Source organism: Pistacia vera, unplaced genomic scaffold (assembly GCF_008641045.1).
Source record: "Pistacia vera cultivar Batoury unplaced genomic scaffold, PisVer_v2 Contig333, whole genome shotgun sequence".
NCBI lineage: Eukaryota > Viridiplantae > Streptophyta > Magnoliopsida > Sapindales > Anacardiaceae > Pistacia > Pistacia vera.
In genome coordinates this window covers 37,512-62,865 of record NW_022196150.1, presented here as the reverse complement: position 1 = coordinate 62,865, position 25,354 = coordinate 37,512, and the positions used below count along the sequence as shown (strand labels likewise).

The 25,354-nt window shown below is 34.6% G+C and overlaps 2 protein-coding genes across 3 annotated transcripts; both read right to left on the bottom strand.

Annotated features, from left to right (window-relative positions):
* Positions 1–98: 98 nt before the first annotated feature.
* LOC116137796 (alpha-ketoglutarate-dependent dioxygenase alkB homolog 6-like) lies at positions 99–2,038 on the bottom strand. Its single transcript, XM_031423500.1, has 7 exons — positions 1,821–2,038; positions 1,675–1,735; positions 1,534–1,572; positions 984–1,096; positions 598–844; positions 481–527; positions 99–355 (listed from the first exon to the last, which is right to left on the bottom strand). The coding sequence occupies exons 1-7, from the start codon at positions 1,926–1,928 to the stop codon at positions 170–172; spliced, it is 801 nt and encodes a 266-aa protein (XP_031279360.1). The 5' UTR covers positions 1,929–2,038; the 3' UTR covers positions 99–169.
* A 15,937-nt stretch (positions 2,039–17,975) lies between these two features.
* Positions 17,976–19,412, bottom strand: LOC116137773 (derlin-2.2-like). Of its 2 annotated transcripts, XM_031423470.1 has the most exons (4): positions 18,873–19,412; positions 18,665–18,790; positions 18,396–18,509; positions 17,976–18,174 (listed from the first exon to the last, which is right to left on the bottom strand). In XM_031423470.1, the coding sequence occupies exons 1-4, from the start codon at positions 18,919–18,921 to the stop codon at positions 18,137–18,139; spliced, it is 327 nt and encodes a 108-aa protein (XP_031279330.1). In that variant the 5' UTR covers positions 18,922–19,412; the 3' UTR covers positions 17,976–18,136. The 2 variants fall into 2 exon arrangements, 1 of the variants encoding a protein (XP_031279330.1); XR_004129223.1 differs by lacking the exon at positions 18,396–18,509 and having other exon boundaries at positions 18,665–19,412.
* Positions 19,413–25,354: the final 5,942 nt, after the last annotated feature.

Below are 25,354 nucleotides of genomic sequence, written 5' to 3'. Positions count from 1 at the left end.
GCTTAGTGGTGGAAATTTGTCAGATTAGTGCATTTTTATTGTTGGTGGCAAGTTAATGAATGAACTCTCAATGTCCTTTTAATTGGATGCTGGCTAAATATTTCAAGTGAATGCTGGAAACAGTTACGAACTTGTTAGACTACAGAAACAAAGTACAATTGTGAGAATTCTAAAACTTGAACAGATTTTTGTGAACCTTCAAGACCAATCGACACGTTAATGAAACTCTTGTCTTAGTTCTAGTAATAATCTTGGCGTCTTCATCTCTCATCACTTCAACAGCCTTTTCTGGGCTTGCTAATGGCAAACCAACTTCCTGAGCTGTCAATGCTACAATTTCATTCACATTTACTACCTGAAAAAGAACACGACCAAAAAAATAAAAAATAAAAAAAAGGGACATGCCAAATCATTCAGAAACACAAGTTAACATAATAGATATCATATTTTAAATTCATTCATCTAATGTATTAATCTTACCCCACCATATTCTTGTACACCATTATCTTTAATACCATGCAAGTAATCTGCAAACCAAACCGTGTCATCAAATTTTCAGGACGGGTATTATCCCAAATCCCCATCCAATATGCTTGCCTGAGTACGCATCGTCCTTGAAGATCAATAAACTGCAAGGCATCAATAAGACAGAGAAGGGCTGGTGATTATCCTTCCACTGATCTGTCTCAAAAACTTCTCCATTAGAATTCTTGTCGTCAACAGTGTTCTTCAATGCACTTGTGCTTAATCTAAATTTTGAATGAGGAGTGAAATCCATCACAACAGGTGATCCAAGAGACAATATTGCTACCACCGGAAAATATGCAGGTCCATCCTGATGTGGCTGTAATGACAATAATGTTGATAAGGAACTCATGCCCAGATTAAAAATTCAACATAACCAGCAAAATAATAATGTCATATTATCATAATTGACATCAAAGTATGAATGAAATAAGATTATAGGAGAGCTCAGTACAAACCATTATTCCTTGGTTTGGAAGGTATTCATTGATGAGAATGTGATTGATTGCAGAGGGAAACAGCCTCGATTTTTCAAGTATTCGTTGTGTGATCTTTGTTAGCCAAGCAGGGACTACAAGAGAGAGGAAGACAATTACTTTTACATTCACAGAAGTAGTATCCACAAGAGGAAAATTAAATAAGCAGTGAGCAACATGGCATGGCTAACTACAATGTATAATCACCTGACTACCAACCATGAATGACTGCTTGATTAGTGAATAGTAATTTTAGTCTACAGCATCTTAAGATTATCACCCTATCACTCCCTGCTAAGGAATGAATCACCCACTTTTGCTCTGGCTTAACTTGCATCTATTAAGTTCTACAGTGTTGGCAGTTGGGAAAGTTTATGGGTTCAAATAAACTTTGTAGTTATGCATACGCCAATTTAAAAGTGAAATAAGTAAAGTTATATCAAATATTGATGCAAGATGAGGAATATTTTGAATATCTAAAAGAATTAAGCAAAATTGATAAATATTTAAGCAACTTTCATGTAAATCTTACAATCTTGAGGCAGTAGACCCTTTTCGTGGACAACACCACCTGTTATCATCCATGAGCAGAAAGCAAATTAATAAAAATTACAGCTTTTAAGAGATTATAGAGAAAATAAAAAAAGAGAAGCAATGTGAATATGGAACATACCCCAATTCTGTAATCTCCTGCTTTTCAAATACTTCCACTTTGATACAGGAGCTCCATATATCTAAAGACATGAAAAAGTTAAATTATCAATGAAAAAAACAAAGAAAAATGAAAGAAAATAATGGCTACTACATGGAGATGCTTACGTTGTTAAGGAGATGAGCTTCTTCAGTGGTGGAGATGAAGCCGGGAACGTACATGACAGTCGGTATATCCCCAACTCTACACTCATCAAAATCCATTCTTCCTTCCATTACCTGTTCAAAAGTCACTACTTTACTGGCAAAAATATAGAGACAACCTCACACCACGAATTTTAACAGACTGATTTCTTATCGAACGATAAGCCACCCTCTTCTTCTTTATTTTTTATTATTATATTATTATTATTTTTGTAAGCGCTTCGTTTGGAAGGTGCGGCTGGTAGCGGTCGTCCCTGGGTGGTTGGGTTTCAAATTTTGACAGAGAGATGTGTAGGGAATTACAAATTTTGATGGTTAGTTTGTAAAATTTGGCAGAGAATTTGACGAGGGAATTTGATTTAGGGTTATCGACAAATTGGAAATTTTGGGTTTGAAATGAAAAAAGTATTTTAAGTTAAGAGAACGACATACACATACCTAAGGTTTATCGTAACGACAAGTTGATACCCAAAAAGTTTTGAAATGACAAATAGATACTATCCGTCATGTTCTGTTAGTAATTTCTGTTTATTACTGTTTATTAATAGTGAAAAGACTAAAATGCCCTTAAAAGTTTGAATTTTAGTTTTTTATAAATTTAAAATTTTTTAAAAAACCCCCTAAGTTTACAAATTTAACTAAATACCCCAATATATAAAAAATTTGTAAAATAACAAAAGCACCCCCCACCCGCAAGTGCCAGATTCCGGCCACCACCGTCGGAATCTGGCCGGAAAGTTGCGTTACGACACAGACCCGTCGAATCTGTCGTAACGCGTCGATCTGGCCTTTTCCGGCCAGATTCGTGGCTGATCTGGCCGGAAAAGGCCAATCTAGCTAGATCTGGCCGTCGACGCCGCAAAACTCCATCTGCGACGTCGACGGCTAGATCTGCAGTAGATCTGGCCTTTTTCGGCCAGATCAGCCACGGATCTGGCCGGAAAGGCCAGATCATCTGCGGCGTCGACGGCCAGATCTGGCAGTAGATCTGGCCTTTTTCGGCCAGATCAGCCACGGATCTGGCCGGAAAAGGCCAGATCTGGCTGCTGCTTCGACGGCCAGATCTTGCCTTTCCGGCAGATCCGTGGCGGATCTTACCGGAAAAGGCAGATCGGCACGTTACGACACAGATCCGATGGATCTGTGTCGTAATGCAATTTTCCGCCAGATTCCGCGATGGTGGTCGGAATCTGGCACTAGGGGTGGGGGGTGTTTTTGTCATTTAACAAACTTTTTATATATGGGGGTGTTTAATTAAATTAGCAAACCTAGGGGGTTTTTTAGAAATTTTTAAATTTATAAAAAACTAAAATTGAAACTTGAAGGGCATTTTAGTCTTTTCACTATTAATAAACAAAAATCACTAACAGAACATGACGGAAGGTACCTATTTGTCGTTTCAAAACCTTTTAGGTATCAACTTGTCGTTACGGTAAACTTTGGTATGCACAAGTCGTTCGGCCTTTAAGTTTTAGAGTATCAAGTAACGGGGCATGCCACATCAATACAACTTTCTTACAAATAGAGTTTTTCTTCCCCGTGCCTCCCACTGCCCGGTGTGTTTCTTCTCAAGCCCTTGTGGAGCTCGAGTACATCTTTTTTGGCAACCGCTTTGAAAACAGTTTCGAGCTTCTTAGAACTTGGGCTCCCCCCAAGCTTTCCACCATATAACATCCATATTGAGATACATAGTTTTACTTAATCTTTATACCCTTACTTGAATTTTATTAAAGTTATCTTGAAAAAGTGTGAAAAAATCCCTTAAATTGTCATTAGGGATAAAATGGTATTTTCACTCATAATTAGTTGAAAATATGGAGAGTGAAAAGAGATAGAATTTTATAGAAAATGTGTAATACTTCTTTCTACTATATTCTTTATAACATATACAATAAAACATACATACTTAGTATATGAAATAGTTGGGCCCAAATTTTTCTTTACTTACAAAACATAATTCTTTACATATATCAAAATAACCAGTAAAAAACTTAGCAACAGTGGACAGCAATGCCAATCCTCTCCGTTGTCGACGTCCCTCCGACCGCTGCTCACCTATGTCCTACAAAAACATGGAAAAACAACGGGGTGACATAAAATGTTCAGTAAGTAAATCCTACTCTTCTCCTTCTTTGGTTCTTTCCTTACTTAATTCCTTCTCTTTTCTTTCACTGTTTCTTCCTCTGTTTCTTACTCTCACTGTTCTTTTCTTTCTTTCTATTTCTCTCTGTTCTTTCTTTCTTATTCTTCTTAACCATGATAAATTCGTGGTAATAGCATGAATAAAATGCTATGCAATAATGCATAAAATGCTTTTTCTTTCTATTTCCATTTTCTTGTTCTATCTTTTCTTTTCTTTTTCTTTTTCTTTCTATCTTTTCTTTCTTGTTTTTCTTTTCTTTTCTTCTCTTGTTTCTCTTTTCTTTTCTTTTCTTCTCTTGGCTTGTTCAAGCCTTCTATTCTTTCTTATTCTTTATCTCTTTCTATTCTTCTTATCTTTTCTTTTCATTTCTCTTTTCTCATTCCATTCTTTCTTATTCTTATTTTTTCTTATTCTCTCTTATTCTTTCTTTTTCTATTTCTTTGCCGATCGGTCTCGATTGATATAGGGATTTGGAACCTTGGCCGTGTGAGTGAGTACAGTCCTCATCTACATGCACTCTTGCAGACCGTACAAATTCTTCTTCTTCTTAGGCCACTCAATTAAGGTGGCGTGCATGTAGGAAATTCTTCTTGGACAACCCTCATCCACATACACTCTATGGGTCTACAATTCTTTTTCTTCTATGCCACTCAATTAAGGTGGCGTGTATGTGGGAATTTCTTCTTAGCACTCACGGTTCCCCATCACAACAACCTATTCTTTTCTCTTCTTTACCACTCCTTAATTCTTTAATGCTTATCTTCATTTCTCTTTATTCTTAGAGTAGTTTATTCTTTCTGCTTTATTCTATATTGTTTATGTCTTTATTCTCTATTCTTTCTTAGATTTCTACACATCACACAATTATATGCATATGGATGGCTCATGCTTGAAATTCTTACTTGGACGCACTCTGAAATCAAATATGCAATGTTGCAAAAAATTAAGGTTTCTACTCAACATTATACTTCTCTTAGGCATTTCATCAAACATTACTTGTGCATAAACAAACCCTAATTTAATTATCATTCAATTTATTTCTTAACCATCCAAAAATGAGAGAAAATCTCTCTGTAGCATCACCATACCTACACGGCAAACACACTTCCAAATATTCCTCCAATTATTCCAATTCAACCCATCATCAAACCACACATACACTTCTCATATTCAAATATATCCAACAACAAGCATAATTCATCATCAATCTCATCTCAATTTCTCAATAACCATAACATATGCATACTTAAAAGAAATCTCTACTCACTTGAATTCTTAAACTTTAACTTGAGTTGGATTTTGAGTGAATTTACTTACCTTATGCTTGAGTCTTCTCTACTAAGCTCTCTACTCTTGTTGGATTCAAAACCTCTTCTAACCCTAAGCATAAACTTCATAAGAACTCAACTTTTACACAAATAAATCATAGATAAGAGCATGAATCTTACCTTTTGAAGTCTTGAATCAAAACCCTATTAAAAATCACTCAAAAGCCCTCAAAATCCTTGGAGGATGAATGAAAATTTGAGAGAAAATGAGGGAGTAGTGTGGCGGTGGAATGAAGGAAATAAGGGTTACAAACCCTTATCATCTTTTTTATAACTCACTTTCCCATTTTGCCCTTACACTTTTATGAAAATTCCATCCTTGTCCCTTAGTCAATTACCATATGCCCTCATTTTTATTGTATTCTTTATGAAATTCTACCTCTTTTCACTTCCCACTTTTTCAACTAATTTTGGTGAAAAGACCATTTTACCCTTAATGCAAGTTTAAGGCATTTTCTTCATATTCTCTTAAAATAACTTTAATAAAATTAACTAAAGCTTAAAACATAATTTAAATCATGTACCTCCATGTTGGGCGTTACAAAATGCAATAAAAATGAGGGCATTATGGTAACTACTAAGGGACATAGATGAAATTTCATAAAAGTGAAATGGGAAACTACAAATTATGTTATATCAATAGTTGAAGAATGAACCCTAGCCATTCTTCCTCCACTTTCACGCCACCTTCATCCCCAAATCTCTCAATTTCTTCAATTCTTTTTCAAGGGAAATTCATAGATTTTGGGTTTTTTAGTGAAATTTCAATCCAAGCACTCTTAGGTAAGATCCTTGAACTAAGAAGTGAGTTTTAATTTTTAAAGTGTTGAATTTTGATGATTTGTGTTCATAGGATTTAAGAGAAAGAGAATTGGATCAAAGAAGAGTATTAAGTGTTGGATTGCTCACATCTAAAGTAAGTAAATCCACCCTAGTTATGATTGAAGCAAAATTGTAGAAAATTTCTTTATGCATATGTGTTTTATATGAAGATTGTTGATGGATTTGATGTTGAATGATGGTTAGAACTTATCCATGAGAAGTAGAGTTTGTGTATTTGATGTTTGATGAGAGTTTGGATGAATTATGGAAGAATTGGAGTAAAATTATGGAGTGTGCAATTTGGACAGGTTTGGCGTTAATCTTGGAAGATTTTGTTCCAAATTTTGGTGGCTTAAAAGAAGTAAAGTGTAGCCAGTTTGAGCTTGGATGTGCACATAAATTGTTTGATGAAATGTCAAAGAGAATTGCATGTATGAGTATGGTTATGTGTTATCTTGAGATGAGTTAGTAGATGGTAGAGAATACATGTTTGCATTCCATATTGCATTGGTGCATCTAAATGTGATTAGAAATAATTATAAGCATAACCATCTACATGAATACAACTCATGAGAGCATGAAAAAAAACATTAAAGAGTAAATAGAAAGAAATGAGAATATTAAAGAAATTCAAATCTGAATTTTTATTTAAAGAAGTGTAAAAAGATAAAAGAGAAAATGTTGTTGTCATGGGGAACCCGTGAGTGACATAGCCCCGCATGCATGTCGCCTTTAGTGAGTGGCCTCAGAATTCATAAAGAAGAATTGTACAATATGTTAGAAGTGCATGTGGATAAGGATTGTACCCAGAATTAGAGAATACTCTCACACGGCCAAGGTTCCAAATCTATGCCTCAACCGAGTCCGATCGGCAAGAAAGAAAGAAAGAAAGAATAGAAAGAAAATAAAGAAAGAAAGAATAGAAAGAGAGAAAGAAAGAAAGAAAGAAAGAAAAGAAAGAAAAGAAAGAATAGGAAGAAAAAAAGAATAGGAAGAAAGAAAGAAAGAAAACAGAATAAGAAAAATAGAAAAGAAAATGCAAATTCTATGCATTTGCGCATTTGCATCATATCTATGCATAATACCATGCCTATTGTCTTGAGTAGTGAGAAATTAGAAAATTGAGAAAGAACAGAGAAAAACAGAGAAAGAATAGAGAAAGAACAGAGAAGAATAGAGAAGTGTGATGTAAGGAATAAATTCAGAATTTAAGCAACGGAGAGAGAAGGGTAGCTTAGCGGGTTTATTTACTAAGCAATTAGTGCTCACCCCGTTGTTTTCAATATTTTTGAGCTAGTAGGTGAGATGCAGTCGCTTGGAACGTCACGCAACGGAAGGGTTGGGCAACACTGTCGAGTTGATATTTTGTGACTTTATTATATTTTATAAAGATTTGTATATAAAGAAAAATTAGTTATGGGCCCATTATTTTATATTCATCTACATGTATATTTTCTTATATATATTTAGTGAGTTTTACTGTTATTTTACAAGTATACTAGCTAGAGAGAAAGTATTACATTTTTTGTATCAGAGCAAAGGTTTTGGGATTTGACAGTGTGTCTCTCCCATCGCATTGATGTTCCGTAGCTGACTGTTGTAAATTATTTCTTTCTTTACTTATAGTAGATGAGTTAATTGAGTTGACTAAAAGTGTTGGTGTTATATAGATGAGACGTAGAACCCAAGCAAGCAGTAGGAAGGAAATGAGTATGGGTGAACCTTCCAACCCTCCAGAATTTACTCCCCCTGTCCTCGATGAAGAGAGGATCTGCAATATTTTACAGTAAGTCTTGGTAGAGAATTGGGGAGGTTCTGTACCAGAGAGAATTGAGACCCCAATTATTGTACCGATCCCTAAAGAGGAGAGAGAGAGAGGCTGGTACCCCCGATAGCGTAGAATCGTATTGAGCCGATATAAGGGTTGCCTAGTCAACACCAGCCATCAGAATTTAGGAGTACGGCGGACCCAATAGTGGCAGACAAGTGGTTTAGATCAGTGGAGCGTACGACGACACTTTTCCCTATGACAGACCGGGAGAAGATTCAGTATTCAAGTTTTCTGTTTAGGGGTGATGCTCGTATATGGTGGGAATTGATGGAGGATACTCACGATATAGCCTCGATAACTGGGGGCATTTCAGAAGATTGTTTGAGGCAGAATATAGAACAGTTGATCGAGTTCATGAAAAGATTTAGGAGTTTATCAGTTTGCAATAGGGGACTAGCTCAATGAAAGAACATTCGGTGAAATTTAATTCCCTGGCAAGGTTTGCGCCAGGTGTAGTGAGTACACCAAAGTTGAGGAGGGATAAGTTCGTGCATGGGTTGAAACCAGAAATAGCCCGAGATGTGATGGCCGGTGCTCAGCCCCCTTAGACATACAGTGAAGCTTTGGAACAAGCCTTACGGGCAGAAATATTTGAGAATAAGCTAACCCCAACAACTCCATCAGCAATAGCCCCTAGTGTTCCACCTCCTGCTCCACAAAGAGATAGAGCTGATGTCCCTACTAATAGAAAGGTGAGAATAAGAAAAGATTTCAACCCAAGAAGAACAGAAGGGATTGGCAGAATAAAAGGCCGAGAACTGTTGAAGTTCCCCAGTGTCAGAAGTGTGGAAGAAATCATTCTAGGGAGTGTCTTAGAGATTTGGGCCAAAATGTATGCTATAGATGTCGGCAACCAGGGCATATGATGAGAGATTGCAAAGCCCTCCTGCACCTGCAGCGCAGACCCTAGTTAGTAAATACGCGTTTTAACGTATGTTATAAAAACTGTCGAATTATACCCGTATAATATGAATACCTGTATAATTCGCAAATTATTGGAAAAAAAAAAAAAAACCATTGCTCACCCCAAAACGACGTCGTTTTAGTGGGGTTTAATTCAAAATTAAACAGAATCTCTTCTCTTCTTCGGTTCTTCTTTCTTCCTCAGTTCTTCGATGGATGACATTTTCAACTTTTCTTCCTCAGTTCTTCGACGTTTTCAGCTTTTCTGCCAATACTTTCCCTTCCTCAGTTTGGACGGCGAACTGGTTGAGATTTTTAATGGGTTTGTGTTTGTGTTTGTGTTTGTGTTTGCGTTTGCGTTTGCGTTTGCGTTTGCGTTTGCGTTTGCGTTTGCGTTTGCGTTTGCGTTTGTGGTTGTGTTTGGGGGAGAAGAATAAGTTTGAGGAAGGGAAAGTATTGGCAGAAAGAATAGCCTGTAAAGCAGATGTCATTGTCTCTGAAAGAAGCAGTTGGCCTTGTGGGTGAGCGTGAGACATTGAGAGACGATTTGATTGAAGAAAAGAGAGGAAGGGGGGTTTTTAAGATGGGTCATGGGTGTTTTGTGTTTGTGGTGGATTTTAGTATACGTGGCAACACTCAACACCAGATTACGTTTCTATTGAACAAACAAAAAAATAAATAAATATCTTTTCTACTGGCGGGTTAGAACAAGACATGGGCCTGGGAATTTGTTAAGGCAAAGAAAAGATTAAGCAAAAGCAAAGATTTAATTGAAGTCAATGCAAAGATACATTAATAATTAATCCATAAAAGTGTTAAAATAAGGTTGATATTGCTGTATTTTTCAAAACATATTATTGACAATGTACCATATTAAATCCGTATATACCCATACCGTATTTTTCCTGTATCCGAATTTTATAGCCGAATTTTTATAAACGTATTTTTCACTGTTCGTCATATTATACCCATAAAATTCCCGTACCGTTTTTTTGTCGTACCCGTATTTACTAACTAGGGCGCAGACACCTAGAGGTACTAATGCTCAAGTGTTTACAGTAGCTCAGAGTGAAGCTGAAGCTAGCCCATCCGCAGTTACCAGTCAATTATTATTTCACTTAGTTCCCCTTTATGCATTAATTGATTCTGGAGCCACACATTCATTTATTACACATGGGATTTTAGAGAGATTAGGTTTGAAACCTATTAGAGTGAATTGTCCCATTAAGATATAATTACCAAATAGTGTTAGTATAGTAACTCAAGAGATGCTTCCAGGGGAGTCCTTAGTGATCCATGGAAGGGAGTTGCCAGTGAATTTGATAGTGTTTGATATGCCCGATTTTGATGTTATTTTGGACATGGATTTCCTGGGGAGATTTAGAGTAGAGATTGATTGTCAGAAGAAGAAAGAAAGATTTAATTTTAATGATGGTGATAAGTTTAATTTTGGCGAGGGTCACCAGCTTAGTATGTTAATTAGTAGTGTAAAGGCAAGAAAGATGCTAAGAAATGGGTGCTCGGGGTATATTGCTCATGTAATGCACAGTAGTGATGTCCCACAACTAGAGATTCAGAATGTGCCAGTAGTCCGGGAGTTTTTAGATGTATTTCTGGAAGATTTGTCTGGTTTACCTCCGAAAAGAGAAATAGAATTCAGTATTGAACTGGCACCAGGTACAGAACCAATTTCTAAAGTCCTTTACCGGATGGCCCCAACTGAGCTTCAGGAGTTGAAAAAGCAGCTTCAGGAACTCTTAGACAAGGGTTTTATTCGACCTAGCCATTCTCCTTGGGGTGCTCCAATTTTATTTGTGAAGAATAAAGATAGATCTCTACGGACGTGTATAGATTACAGAGAGTTAGATAAAGTGACAGTGAACAATAAATACCTATTACCTCGCATAGATGATTTGTTTGATCAGCTGAAAGGAGCAGCCGTGTTTTCAAAGATTGATTTGAGGTCGGGTTATCACCAAGCAAGGGTTGTAGAGCCAGATATTGCCAAGACTGCTTTTCAGACCAGATATGAGCATTATGAGTTTGTGGTGATGCCTTTTGGGTTAACCAATGTGCTAGCAGTCTTTATGGACTTAATGAATCGGGTGTTTCAGGATTGTCTTGATCGATTCATAGTGGTGTTTATTGATGATATCCTGATTTATTCTAAGATAAAAGAGGAGCATGAAGAACACCTAAGATTTGTGCTACAGCAATTGCGAGATAAGAAGTTGTTTGCCAAATTTTCTAAGTGCGAGTTTTGGCTAGATCAAGTTATCTTTCTGGGCCATACTGTCTCAAATGAGGTTATATCAGTAGATCCAAGTAAGGTAAAGGCAATTCTGGAATGGCAAAAGCCGAAGATAGTAAAGGAAGTTAGAAGTTTCTTGGGGCTAGCAGGCTACTATAAGCGGTTTGTAGCAGGGTTTGCTTAGTTGGCTAAGCCGCTTACAACTCTCACCAAACAGAGAACTCCTTTCATTTTGTCAAATGCCTGTGAAGAAAGTTTTCAAGAGTTAAAAAGAAGATTAACCACAGCTCCTATTCTTGTGTTACCACAGGAGGGTGTAGATTATGATATTTATACCGATGCCTCATTTCAGGGACTTGGTGCAGTATTGATGCAGTTGGGTAGAGTAATAGCCTATGCTTCTCGTCAGTTAAAAGAGTATGAGACAAGATACCCAACACATGATTTAGAGTTGGCTGCTGTAGTTTTTGCATTGAAAATATGGAGGCATTACTTGTATGGAACAAAGAGTAACATTTATACTGATCATAAGAGCTTGAAGTACTTCTTCACCCAAAGAGAGCTGAATATGAGGCACAGGAGATGGTTAGAGTTGGTAAAGGATTATGATTGTGAAATTAAGTATCAACCTGGAAAAGCCAATGTAGTAGCTGATGTCTTGAGTAGAAAAGCCTACTTGTCTCAACTCATAAGACAGAAAGAGTTATTGGGCGAGTTGATAAAGGACCAGATAGAGGTGATACCAGGAAGGCTTGCCAGGTTAGACATTCAGCCTACTTTGGTGGAAGAGATTAAAGAAAAACAAGTTGTTGATGAGTGGTGTCAAAAAATAAGTCAACAAGTGATTGAGGGCAAGATATCAGAATTCCACATGTTAGATGGTGTCCTCTATTTTCAAAATTGTATATGCATAACCCAAGATGCTGAGTTGAAGAGAAAGATTCTTGTGGATGCTCATGATATACCATATACTGTTCATCCTGGAGGAACCAAGAAGTATCAAGATTTAAAGAAAAGTTATTGGTGCCCAGGTATGAAGAGAGATATTGGAGATTATATGACTAAGTGTTTGATTTGTCAACAGGTAAAAGCAGAACACCAAAGACCATTAGGTTTGCTTCAGCCACTCAGCATTCCTAAATGGAAATGGGAAAGTATATCAATGAATTTTATCACAGGCCTTCCAAGAGTTCAAAAGGGGTATAATGCGATATGGGTGATAGTAGACAGATTAACAAAATCAGCCCATTTTCTTCCAGTAAAGGATAACACTACCTCAGATTTGTTGGCCCAAATCTATGTCAGGGAGATAGTCAGACTCCATGGTGTGCCCAAAACAACAGTGTCAGATAGAGATTCCAGATTTGTTTCAGCTTTTTGGACCAGTCCATAGAGAAACTTGGGTACCAGATTAGCATTTAGTACAACATACCATCCTCAGACAGATGGCCAGATTGAGAGAACAAATCAGATACTTGAGAATATGTTGAGGGCATGTTGTATGGATTATAGAATGACTTGGCATGAGATGTTCCAGTTGGTGGAGTTTGCCTATAATAACAATTATCAGTCTACAATTAAGATGGCTCCTTATGAAGCCTTGTATGGTAGGCGATGTAGATCTCCATTGCATTGGGATGAGGTAGGAGAGAAAGATGAGTTACATATAGCTCTTGGGCCAGAGATAATCCAGAAAATGATAGAAGATATCTAGTTGATCCGACGTAGAATGAAGTAAGCTCAAGATAGACAAAAGAGTTATGCAGATTTAAAGAGAAAAGACGTGGAATTTGCAGTGGGTGATAAAGTGTTTATTAAAGTTTCCCCCTATAAACGGGTAATACGTTTTATAGGTAAAAGAAAGTTAGCACCTAGATACATTGGCCCCTTTGAAGTGTTGCAACGAATTGGAAAGGTAGCTTATAAGTTGGCGCCACCACTTAATATTGATAGGGTGCACAATGTATTCCATGTTTCGATGCTCCGCAGATATGTCAATGATCCCTCCCATATACTAAAAGTAGAAGAAGTAAACTTAGAAGAGAATCTCGTTTATGAGGAGCAACCAGTACAGATCTTAGATAGAAAGATTAAAGAGCTCCGAAAAAAAAGTATTCCACTCATAAAAGTCTTGTGGAGGAATCATAAGGTAGAAGAAGCAACATAGGAGGTAGAGCAAGATATGCGGAACCGCCATCTTGAGTTGTTCGTTTGAATTTCGGGGACGAAATTCTTGTAAGGGGGGAGAATTGTAACTCTCACATCGAGGTACGTAGCTTTACTTATGCCCTCATACCCTTAGTTGAATTTTGTTAAAGTTATCTTGAAACAGTGTGAAGAAAATCCCGTAAATTGTCAGTAGGGGTAAAATGGTCTTTTCACTCATAATTAGTTGAAAATGTGGGGAGTGAAAAGAGATATAATTTCATGGAGAATGCAATAAAAATGAGGGTATTATGGTAATTGACTAAGGGACATAGATGAAATTTCATAGAAAGTACAAGGGTAAAATGGGAAACTATAAATAATATTATGTTATATCAAGAGTTGAAGAATGAAACCCTAGCCATTCTTCCTCCACTTTCACGCCACCTTCATCCCCAAATTCTCTCAGTTTCTTCAATTCTTTTTCAAGGGAAATTCATAGATTTTGGGTTATTTTTAGTGGAATTTCAATCCCAAGCATCCTTAGGTAAGATCCTTGCACTAAGAAGTGAGTTTTAATTTTTAAAGTGTTGAATTTTGATGATTTGTGTTCATAGGATTTAAGAGAAAGAGAGTTGGATCAAAGAAGAGTATTAAAGTGTTGGATTGCTCACATCTAAGGTAAGTAAATCCTACCCTAGTTATGATTGAAGCAATATTGTGTAGAGAATTTCTTTTATGCATATATGTGTTTTATATGAAGAATTGTTGATGGATTTGATGTTGAATGATGGTTAGAACTTATCCATGAGAAGTAGTGTTTGTGTATTTGATGTTTGATGAGAGTTTGGATGAATTATGGAAGAATTGGAGTAGAAATTATGGAGTGTGCAATTTGGACAGGTTTGGCGTTAATCTTGGAAGATTTTGTTCCAAATTTTGGTGGCTTAGAAAAGAAGTAGAAGTGTAGCCAATTTAGAGCTTGGATGTGCACATAAATTGTTTGATGAAATGTCAAAGAGAAGTGCATGTATGAGTATGATTATGTGTTATTTTGAGATGAGTTAGTAGATGGTAGAGAATGACATGTTTGCATTCCATATTGCATTATTGCATCTAAACATGTGAATTTAGAAAGAATTATAAGCATGAACCCATCTACATGCATACATACTCATAAGAGCATGAAAAAGCATTAAAGAACATTAAAGAGTAAATAGAAAGAAATGAGAATATTAAAGAAATTCAAATCTGAATTTTTATTTAAAGAAGTGTAAAAAGATAAAAGAAGAGAAGGTTGTTGCAATGGTGAACCAGTGAGTGACATAGCCCTCCAAGCACGCTGCCTTTAGTGAGCGGCCTCAGAATTCAAAAAGAAGAATTGTACAGTCCGTTAGAAGTGCATGTGGATGAGGACTGTACCCAGAATTAGAGAATACACTCATACGGCCAGGGTTACAAATCTTTTCCTCAACCGAGTTTGATCGGCAAGAAAGAAAGAATATAAAAGAAAGAAAGAAAGAAATACAGAAAAAGAAACAGAAAACAGAAAACAGAATAAGAAAAATAGAAAAGAAAATGCACATTCTATGCATTTGTGCATTTGCATCATACCTATGCATAATGCCATGCCTATTATCATGAGTAGTGAGAAATTAGAAATTTAGAAAGAACAGAGAAAGAATAGAGAAAGAATAGAGAAAGAACAAAGAAGAATAGAGAAGTGTGCTGTAAGGAAAGAAATTCAGAATTTAAGCAACGGAGAGAGAAGGGTAGCATAGCGGATTTACTTACTGAGCAATTAGTGTTGCGGTCGCTTGGAACATCGAGAAAGCTGAAGGGTTTGGCAACACTGTTGAGTTACTATTTTGTGACTTTATTATATTATGTAAAGATTTGTAAATAAAGAAAAAATTAGTTATGGGCCCATTATTTTATCCTCATCCATATGTGTATTTTCTTATATATATTTAGTGAGTTTTACTGTTATTTTTCGAGTATACTAGCTAGAGAGAAAGTATTACATTTTTGGTATCAAAGCAAAGGCTTTGGGATTTGACAATGTGCCTCTCCTGCCACATTGATGTTTCGTAGTCAACCGCTGTAAGTTATTTCTTTCCTTGATTGTAGTAGATGAGTTAATTGAGTTGACTAAAAGTGTTGGTGTTATGTAGATGAGACGTAGAACCGAAGCAAACAGCAAGAAAGAAATGAGTACGGGTGAACCTTCCAACCCTTCCGAATCTACTCCCCCTGTCCTTGATGAAGCGAGGATCCGTAATATTATACAGCAAGTCTTGGCAGAGAATCAAGGAGGCTCTGTATCGGAAAGAGTTGAGACCCCGGTTATTGTACCGACCCCCAGAGAGGAGAAAGAGAGGCTGGTACCCCCGATAGTGCAGAATTGTATTAAGCAGATATATAGGTTGCCTAGTCAACACTAGCCGTCAGAATTTAGGGGTACTGCGGACCCAATAGTGGCAAATGAGTGGTTTAGATCAGTGTAGCATACAATGACACTTTTCCCTATGACAGATCGGGAGAAGATTCAGTATGCCAATTTCCTATTTAGGGGTGATGCCCGTATATGGTGGGAATTGGTGGAGGATACTCATGATATAGCCTCGATGACCTGGGGAGATTTCAGAAGATTGTTTGAGGCAGAATATAGAACAGTTGACCGAGTTCATGAAAAGGTTCAGGAGTTTATCAGTTTGCAACTAGGGATTAGCTCAGTGAAAGAATATTTGGTGAAATTTAATTCCCTGGCAAGGTTTGCGCCAAGTGTAGTGAATACACCAGAATTGAGAAGGGATAAGTTCGTGCATGGGGCTGAAACCAGAAATAGCTCGAGATGTGGTGGGCGGTGCCCAACCCCCTCAGACATACAGTAAAGCTTTGGAACAAGCCTTACGGGCAGAAATATTTGTGAATAAGCTAACCCCAGCAACTCCATCAACAATAGCCCCTAGTGTTCCACCTCCTGCTCCATAGAGAAATAGAGCTGATGCCCCCACTAATAGAGAGGTGAGAAATAAGAAAAGATTTCAACCCAAGAAGAACATGAGGGATTGGCCGAATAAGAGGCCGAGAATTGTTGAAGTTCCCTAGTGTCAGAAATGTGGAAAAAATCATTTTGGGGAATGTCTTAGAGATTTGGGCCGAAATGTATGCTATAGATGCCGGCAACCAGGGCATATGATGAGAGATTGCAAAGCCCCTCCTGCACCCGCAACGCAAACACCTAGAGGCACCAATGCTTGAGTGCTTACAGTAGCTTAGAGTAAAGCTGAAGCTAGCCCATCCGCAGTTACTGGTCAGTTATTATTTCATTCAGTTCCCCTTTATGCATTAATTGATTCTAGAGCCACACATTCATTTATTACACATGGGATTTTAGAGAGATTAGGTTTGAAACCTATTAGAGTGTACTGTCCCATTAAGATAGAGTTACCAGATGGTGTTAGTGTAGTAACTCAAGAGATGCTTTCAGGGGAGTCCGTAGTGATCCATGGAAGGGAGTTGCCAGTGGATTTGATAGTGTTTGATATGCCCGATTTTGATGTTATTTTGGGCATGGATTTCCTAGGGAGATTTGGAGTAGAGATTGATTGTTGGAAGAATTAGAGAATACACTCACATGGCTAGGGTTCCAAATCCATGTCTCAACCGAGTCCGATCGGCAAGAAAGAAAGAATAGAAAAGAAAGAAAGAATAGAAAGAAAGAAAGAATAGAAAAGAAGAGAAAGAAAGAAAGAAAGAAAGAAAGAAAGAAAGAAAGAAAACAGAATAAGAAAAATAAAAATAAAAAAGAAAATGCACATTCTATACATTTGTGCATTTGCATCATACCTATGCATAATACCATGCCTATTATCATGAGTAGTGAGAAATTAGAAATTGAGAAAGAATAGAGAAAGAACAAAGAAGAATAGAGAAGTGTGCTGGAAGGAAAGAAATTCAGAATTTAAGCAACGGAGAGAGAAGAGTAGCATAACGGATTTACTTACTGAGCAATTAGTGCTCACCCCGTTGTTTTCAATGCTTTTGCAGGTAGTAGATGAGATTGCGGTCGCTTGGAACATCAAGAAGCTGAAGGATTTGGCAACACTGTTGAGTTACTATTTTGTGACTTTATTATATTATGTAAAGATTTGTAAATAAAGAAAAAATTAGTTATGGGCCCATTGTTTTATCCTCACCCATATGTATATTTTCTTATATATATTTAGTGAGTTTTGCTTTTATTTTCCAAGTATACTAGCTAGAGAGAAAGTATTACAAAAAGGGGATTTCTTGACAGTTCTTCACCCGTCATTGAAGCTAGTGTCAAGAAAGGGTGATGACCATTTTTGAACTGTCAAAACTTTCTTGACAAATCTTTTGATAGTTATAACCCGTCAAGAATTTGACTAAATTTTAACCAATCTTTGACGATCTTCAAACTGTCATAAGATTTTAACAAAAATTAAAAAATAAAAAATTTAATTTAATAATAATAATCAAATTTTATTAATAATAATTTTTCATCTTTGATAATCTTAAACCGTCCAAGATTTTTTTTTGTAAATATTTTTATTTTGTAATTAATTTATTTTCCTGATTATTACAAATTAAATAATGGAATAATACAATGAAATTCTTCGTAATATTCCTCAACCAAGAACAATTATCACAATTCATAAATAAATTTAAACATTCAACAATCTTTCAATTAATTTAGTAATCGAAATTCAACAATAGTAGTATATCATTCAACAAAAGTTTGATACATATTTCTTCCATCATTGAAACATTGACATCAATGAAACATCAATAACTAAAAAAAGTTTGATCGTCCTTTCTTCTCTAACTTCATCAATCTCCCCATCTGTGTATATTTTTTTCCCCATGAACTATAAAAGATTAAAAGTAGATAAATTCAGTATATATACAACTACATAACATATATGATTAAAACACATAATAGAAGGCCAACAAGACACATCAGCCTCATCAAAAAACAAAATATTAGTACTTCTAAGTAGGGAAAACTTTTCTATGCATAGTTACAAATAATGAAGAATAAAATAATAAAATCCAGAAACTATTGGAACCTTACCAAGAACTTACTCACCCATGGTAGATAAGTTGCGGTAAATGTAAACAAACCCAAAAAACTCAGATGGATGAAAGGATTTTGTTTGCTCCACACATACACTTGTATGTTTTAAGAAAATTAGATGGCCTCCAGGTGATTATCAACAACAATATCACCAATAAAACAATGTTGCAAATTGGAAAAATGAAAACTAACCATCATGAGTGTCAATAAATTGCTAAGGAATATGAATTTTGCAAATGATTCTGACAAATAAGGTATCATTCCCCCAATAAGAACAGTACCTGTTAAAAATGTTGCTCCAAACAAAAGCATGTAAAAGAAATCTGCAATCCTTCCCCTGAAAGAGTTCTCCTCAAGAAGCTTGCAGTATCGAGCAAGAAAGAACATATGGAACAAATAGTCCAAATCTGACATTACAAAGAAACAAACATGTCAATAAATGCTCTGCTCTTTTGAATGCTAAATTTAAACATCTTCCACTGTACATACAACATATGTTTGTACTTGTTCCTTCGTCGTAGTTGAAAACAACAATCATTTGTAGGTGGCTTCTCTATTGCTTTTGACTGAATAATTTCATCAGCGTAAATTTGTGAATGAGGCAAAAAATACAGGGCCAAGTAAATATAGTCAATTATCCAAGAGCCCAGGGCTAAAGAATATTCACAAAATCGTATTAAGTTTGGGCTCTGTGAGAAACATTGATTTTGGGTCAAGGCTCATCCAAAAATAAATCTTTATTTTTGATACATGATAAGCCCACTAGTTTAGTTTATAGTGTTTACGTGATTGTGGAAGAATGAACATGAAACCCATCCTTGTAAGTATTTGTATTTTAAACAAAACACTTCCTCCAGAATATATAAGCTCGTAATTTACAAGTTTTTCCAGTTCCCACACCACACCCCCTAATTACACTCATATAGCTATCAGAAAATGAGGACTAAAGGGGTGTTTGTCTAAGTTTATAAGTTGGTCAAACTAACTTATAAGCCCTAAAATTAAACTGACCTATTTGTTTATAACTTTTTTAAGCTTATAAGTTGAGTAGCCAAAAAAAATAAGTTGGAGGGGAGGTACTTTTATTTTATTTTGCTTATAAACTAGTTTAACCAAGTATATTACCACATTATCCTTGTTTAATTTTAAAATTTCATAGTATACCCTTGTTTAATGTAGTACCCTTTTTAGTCATTTTATAATAAAATGTACTTATAACCCACATTTTACCAAACACGTCAACTACTTATCAGTCACTTATAAATACTTTAACCAAACATGTAATTACTTAAAATTTCAAATGCTTATAAGTTAAAATTAGCTTATAAGCACTTGTTGCTTATAAGCTAATTTTCATAAGCTCAGACAAACACCCCCTAAGCAATTCACAAAAATCAGTATAAACTTATTACGATTCTATCCGAAACATAAACAAATAATTAATATTACTTTTGCATATTAAACGTCGGAAGTAAATACATTTTGATCCTAGGCTCAAAAGTTTCCAAAATAAAACTTAGTTGTCTGAGCTCAAAAAGATTAAAAATAGATGGAACCATTCACTGCAAAAGCAAGATGTCAGATGTCGCTAAGCATTGAATTTATCCAAATTAAAATGTAACCAAATATACCGTATATTTCAGTACGAACCTCTTCTGCTCCCATATCTCTCTACATTATAATATTATATTGAAGCATGAACTAACGAAATAGGGGGTATGTGAGAAGAAAGAAATTAAGAAAAAATTATTCGCACTTCGATGTCAATAAATACACTTCATACTGCAGCATGAAAGTCAAGTCAAGTTATTGAATATAAATAACTTTTTTTGATGGGATAGAGATGAGAGAGTGACAAATATAGACTTCAGACTCCCCATAGTTATTTGAATTAATAAAATCTAACCTCGGGACTATGTTAAAAGCATCAGGCAGGACAAGAAGGTTACTTAATAGTGAAAAAGCTATAGGTCAGCATGTCTTAACCACAAACTTCACTATCTAAACTTTTATAGAGAAATAAAACCTACATTACCATCATGTATTAACCATAAACTTGCTAATTTGGTAATGTAGCTATTTGTGAACGCAAAAATTTAATGCAAAGATGCTCATAAAAATTAATGCAGAGATGCTCATATAGTCATACTCAGACATCACAGGTATGAAGAAAATCCGCAAATCATTTCCAAGCCTAGTAACTTCATTTGATCAACAATTCACANTTTTTTTTTTTCAAATAAAACGGGGTTTGGGGTTTTGTGTTTCTTTAATTTTAAGGATTTAGGGACTTTTTAATTTAAATTGTTTACTTTTTAAATTATTTTTAATAAAATCAGAAATTCAGTTTTCTATATTTCTATGGACCAAAACCGAACCGATTTTTTAGATTATCGAAAAATCAGTTTGGTTCCTAATTCAGTTCGGTTTCTACATTTTTCCAAACACCCCTATATTTGGGTGTTGGAGATACGTCTCGCCTAGAACTCACCGAAGTTAACAATCTCCGTCAGAATAGGCACGGAGTAAGCACCAAAGTCAATGAGCAAGTCATCGTCTATTGAATAAGAGTGGTAAAAACTAGAACTTTTTCTCCAATGCCGAAAGTAGGTCAACTATGAGGGTTTGCACAAAATAGCAGGAAAGTAAAAGTTTTAGGGATAAAATGGTGGGAATAGTTAATGAAAAATGGGCCGGAAAAGTTTAAGGATTTTTTTTTTTTTTTTATATACTTAATCTTGATAGTTAAAAAACTGTCAAGGATTGAGACTCCAACAGTCAAGAAAAAAGTTCGCAAAATTTATTTATAACTAAATTATTGACAGTTAATAACTGTTAAGAATCATCCAAAACGGTCAAAGATTATTTCAAATTCTTGACAGGTCAAAAATTGTCAAGAATTACAATTCTTGACAGTTTTTGAGAACGGTCAAGAAAATCTGTCAACTTATTATGTCAAGAAAATCTGTCAACTTATTATGTCAAGAAATGGGGTTTTTCTAGTAGTGGTATATCATTAATCGTATATCAAGCTATCCAAACTTCGTCCATCCTTAAATCATGGGTGAGTATACAAATCCATGGTTTAGCATTGTTCCCATAAAAGTTATAAGAAATTATAAATTTAATATATTGTGATTATGGTTCGGCAATGGAATCTAGGTCTCGGTGAAATTCTAAGCATTCTTAAATGATGGGTAAATTATGAAATTCTAACCATTCTATAGCCAAATCAATGGTTTGATAGTGAAATTATCTATCATAGCAGGCTTTGAACAATTATAATTATGGAAAATGGTTAGGCAACAAATTCCATACAATTTGTTAGTCAATTTTTTTGTGAATGCCGAACTATAATATTAATAAAACATGGAGTGGATTAATTTCTCTTTGAGTTTGTATCAACAAAGTTGATTGATGCATTATACTGTTATGTGATACTTTCAATGTGATATTGTTGTTAATGGTCAGGATATCAGAATTTTGGTTTAATTATGAGTTTATGTATTTCCTTTTTGATTGATGTGTTCAGTATTATGATGATGTTTGGTATTCTGCTATTTAATGTTGTTCTTAATGAAGTGTTCTCATTCAAGTGTTGATGAAACAAATGGTATTGCTTATGTCACATAATAGTATAAATTTGTGTCGAATGCAATTTAAATAAGAATTACAGCTGTCCACATAAAAAAATTAAAAAGATAAAAAGATCCCAGATGTTATTTAATTTTGTTATTATTTTTAAATTGTTTATTAAGTGTTATTGATGTTGATGCAATTTTGTGGATAGATATTTATCAGGAAGAGATCGATACATTGTATTTGCTATGTATTATCGTTAATGCAAAATTAATGCGAAGTGTGAAGAGTGTTTATCTGAATGTGAAAGATTTTATACATAGCTTTTGAAATTAATGTGTTTGTTATATATATGTTGTTGTTTATGTTGTCGTACACGATTAAGAGAAATAAGTAAAGGTATTTGAAAGTACATCACCAGACCATTGTTTCAAAAAAAAAAAACAAACAGATTGTTGGCATAGTTTAGATATAATTCGTGTTACAAGTAAATGTGATACCTTCAATTATTTGCATTCTTCTATTGTGATATTGCATATGTTGGGTTATGAATTCGTCTATAAAAGCTACTAATTTGCGTATAATAATATTATACAATTGTAATAAAGAAATTGACGAACAATATTGTAATGACGATTGTAAATCAGTAAGTTCTTTTCTAAGTTAAATTATAGTGCCGAACAAAAAAATCCCGCATACTATTAGATTGTGATAAGAATATTTATAATAGAATTAGATTATACATTTGCTTTAATTGTAATCTCCATCGGTATCATTATTTCTTTTATTTGATTGTGTTAAAGATGAATTTCTTTTTGCAGGCAATTTGTAACAATGCCTAATAATTTTCTTAAAGATATTGATGAATCAAAACATGATTGGATAGTTACTATCAGGTATCTAGATAATGGAGTGTAGGAATTTCAGAATGGGTGATGAACTTATGAGCCTTGACATGATTTTGATTGATCATAGGTATAAAAATACTCGAAAATAATGGAAAGATTTTATTTGCAATTTATATAGGTTTGTTGAAATTTGTAGTTTTCATTGGTTTTTTAGAATCAAGTTATGCACAGCTCGATACAAGAATAGGATGTTGCAAAGTTTAAAATCAGCTTCATGAAGGGTCAATATATTTGATCAGACATATAAATTTATACCATCTACTCCCTCTTACAGACTGGTTGGGAAAATACGATACAATTTCTCATGATCACGATTGTAGAAGAATTAAAAGACCCGAGGATTGTTATTCCGGGATATAATTTGTTTGGTGGTCTTGATGATCTTCATAATAGACAAATGATACAAGGTTATTATTAGGTACAGTTAATTTGAATATTTAATTTTAAATTTGTACATCAATATGATAAATTATTGCAGATACCATTGGAGTTTTGAAGGCAATAGGAGAAATTGAAGAGTCAATCAACGAAGCATAAAAAAAGAGACATCAGATTGCAGATGGCAGAGTAAGTTCTTTTGTTAATATTTTATGTTCTTCTTCCACTTTAAATAATTTACGCTGATATTATTTCAGGGAAGTAGTTGAAATTACGTTATAGGGAAAGTTGTCTGAAGAAATAGGTAAGATTTGCAATCAGCGAGCACCACCCAATTGTCATAATAGTTACTTCAATGAATGTTAAAGATTTCCAGTAATAAAAATATATTACAATTTTCAATTACTAATTTATGTTTTTTTTCATACAAGGTGATTATATCTAAATACAACCTCGGCATCTAAAATTTTAATAATTTGATATAGGGGAGGTGCATTCTCTACGAAACAGTATGTGGTTAAGAAATATTTCTTTAAAGTAATTTCATGGATAGAATGATATTTAATATTTTATCTACTCTCGTTATTTCAGAATAACATTCGCCAGTAATTCAATTACAGAAAAGGTTCTAAATCAAGTTCCGATTGAGAAGGAAATGTTTGAGAATAGAACATCACTGAAACATGTTACCAATCTCTTGTGGCATGATGTTGATGGATACAGTATTCACTCAAAACGTTAAACTGATTATTATAACATAGTTTGTGAACAAAATTATAATTGTATAGGTGATGGAGTATACAATTAAGGCCAAGATAATCGAAGTTGATGATAGATATGGTTGTGTTACAATTCCACACCTATTGCAAGAGAAAATTCCTAATATTAATACCTATTTATATTGTGACAAATGCAACAAGGAATCGAAATCTCCTCAGATGAGGTATAGCGTTGTTTGTTTTTTGGTGTTTGTAATTATGTATTGTCAATGCAATAAGGAGTATATTCAGATTTAGGTATTATTTTGTAACAATGTTTAGTCAATGTTATACAGGTACAAGGTAGAAATGAGAGTGTCAGATGGACACTGCCGAAGCAACTTTTATATTTTTGATACAGTGATGCAGAGATTGGTTGGGTTTCATGTTCGCAACTGTTGACACAACAAGGTACTTCAAAAGCATATCCCAAAAGTTTTAAGTGAGCTATCTGACATGTTGTTTTTAAGATCATTGAGAATTATGGATCTAAAGGACATACAAATCTTTATTGTGACGAAACATTTTTCAATTGATGAGAATCTTAAGAATGAATATAAATTGTGAGAATTGCAAATGGTCAGTATAATTTTTATTCTTAATAGTAATTTTCGTAATTTTGAAGTGATATCAATGTTTTGTAAAAAAACAATAGGCAAATAATGGAGAATGTGATCATAATCCTCGATGTCACGTGTCTGAATACAAAATATTGACACCAAAAATCAAGGATGTGTTTGGAAAGATGGTGGCAAGAGTAGATGTTGATGATGTTGAAGAGAGAATAGAGAATTCTTGTATAGACATGTTAGACACACGAAAGAGAGGGAACGAGAAATGAACAAAAAGAAATGATGATGAGATGTTAAAGCAGGAGTAGGAGTTTCAAAAGCAACCCAAGAAAAAAGTTGAAGTCTTGATAAGTGATCATGTCACATTTGATGGATTAAGTGTACAATGTAATTTCGACTTCACTTGTGTATATACTTTATCTTGATTGATGGATGGCAACATAAATAAATATAACATTAAACCATAATTAGTATAAAAGGTACATCAAATCAAGATATGATTGTTGTAATCTCGTATGTGTATTATACGGGATTAGAACAATTATATTTTGATTTTTATGATGGAATTCACAAATTTCGTAGTAATTACATAGACATTAAATCGGAATTGAATGTTCAGTTGATTCAAAATTTTTATTCTTAAATAGTTAAATTGATTGAACCTTTGACTCTTATTTTTTTTAAATTAATCAAACTATAAATTCTAATCAATTATAGTTTTCAAATTATTCATTTTTTTGTTACTGTTTTAAATGATAAAAACAGTATAGCTATTT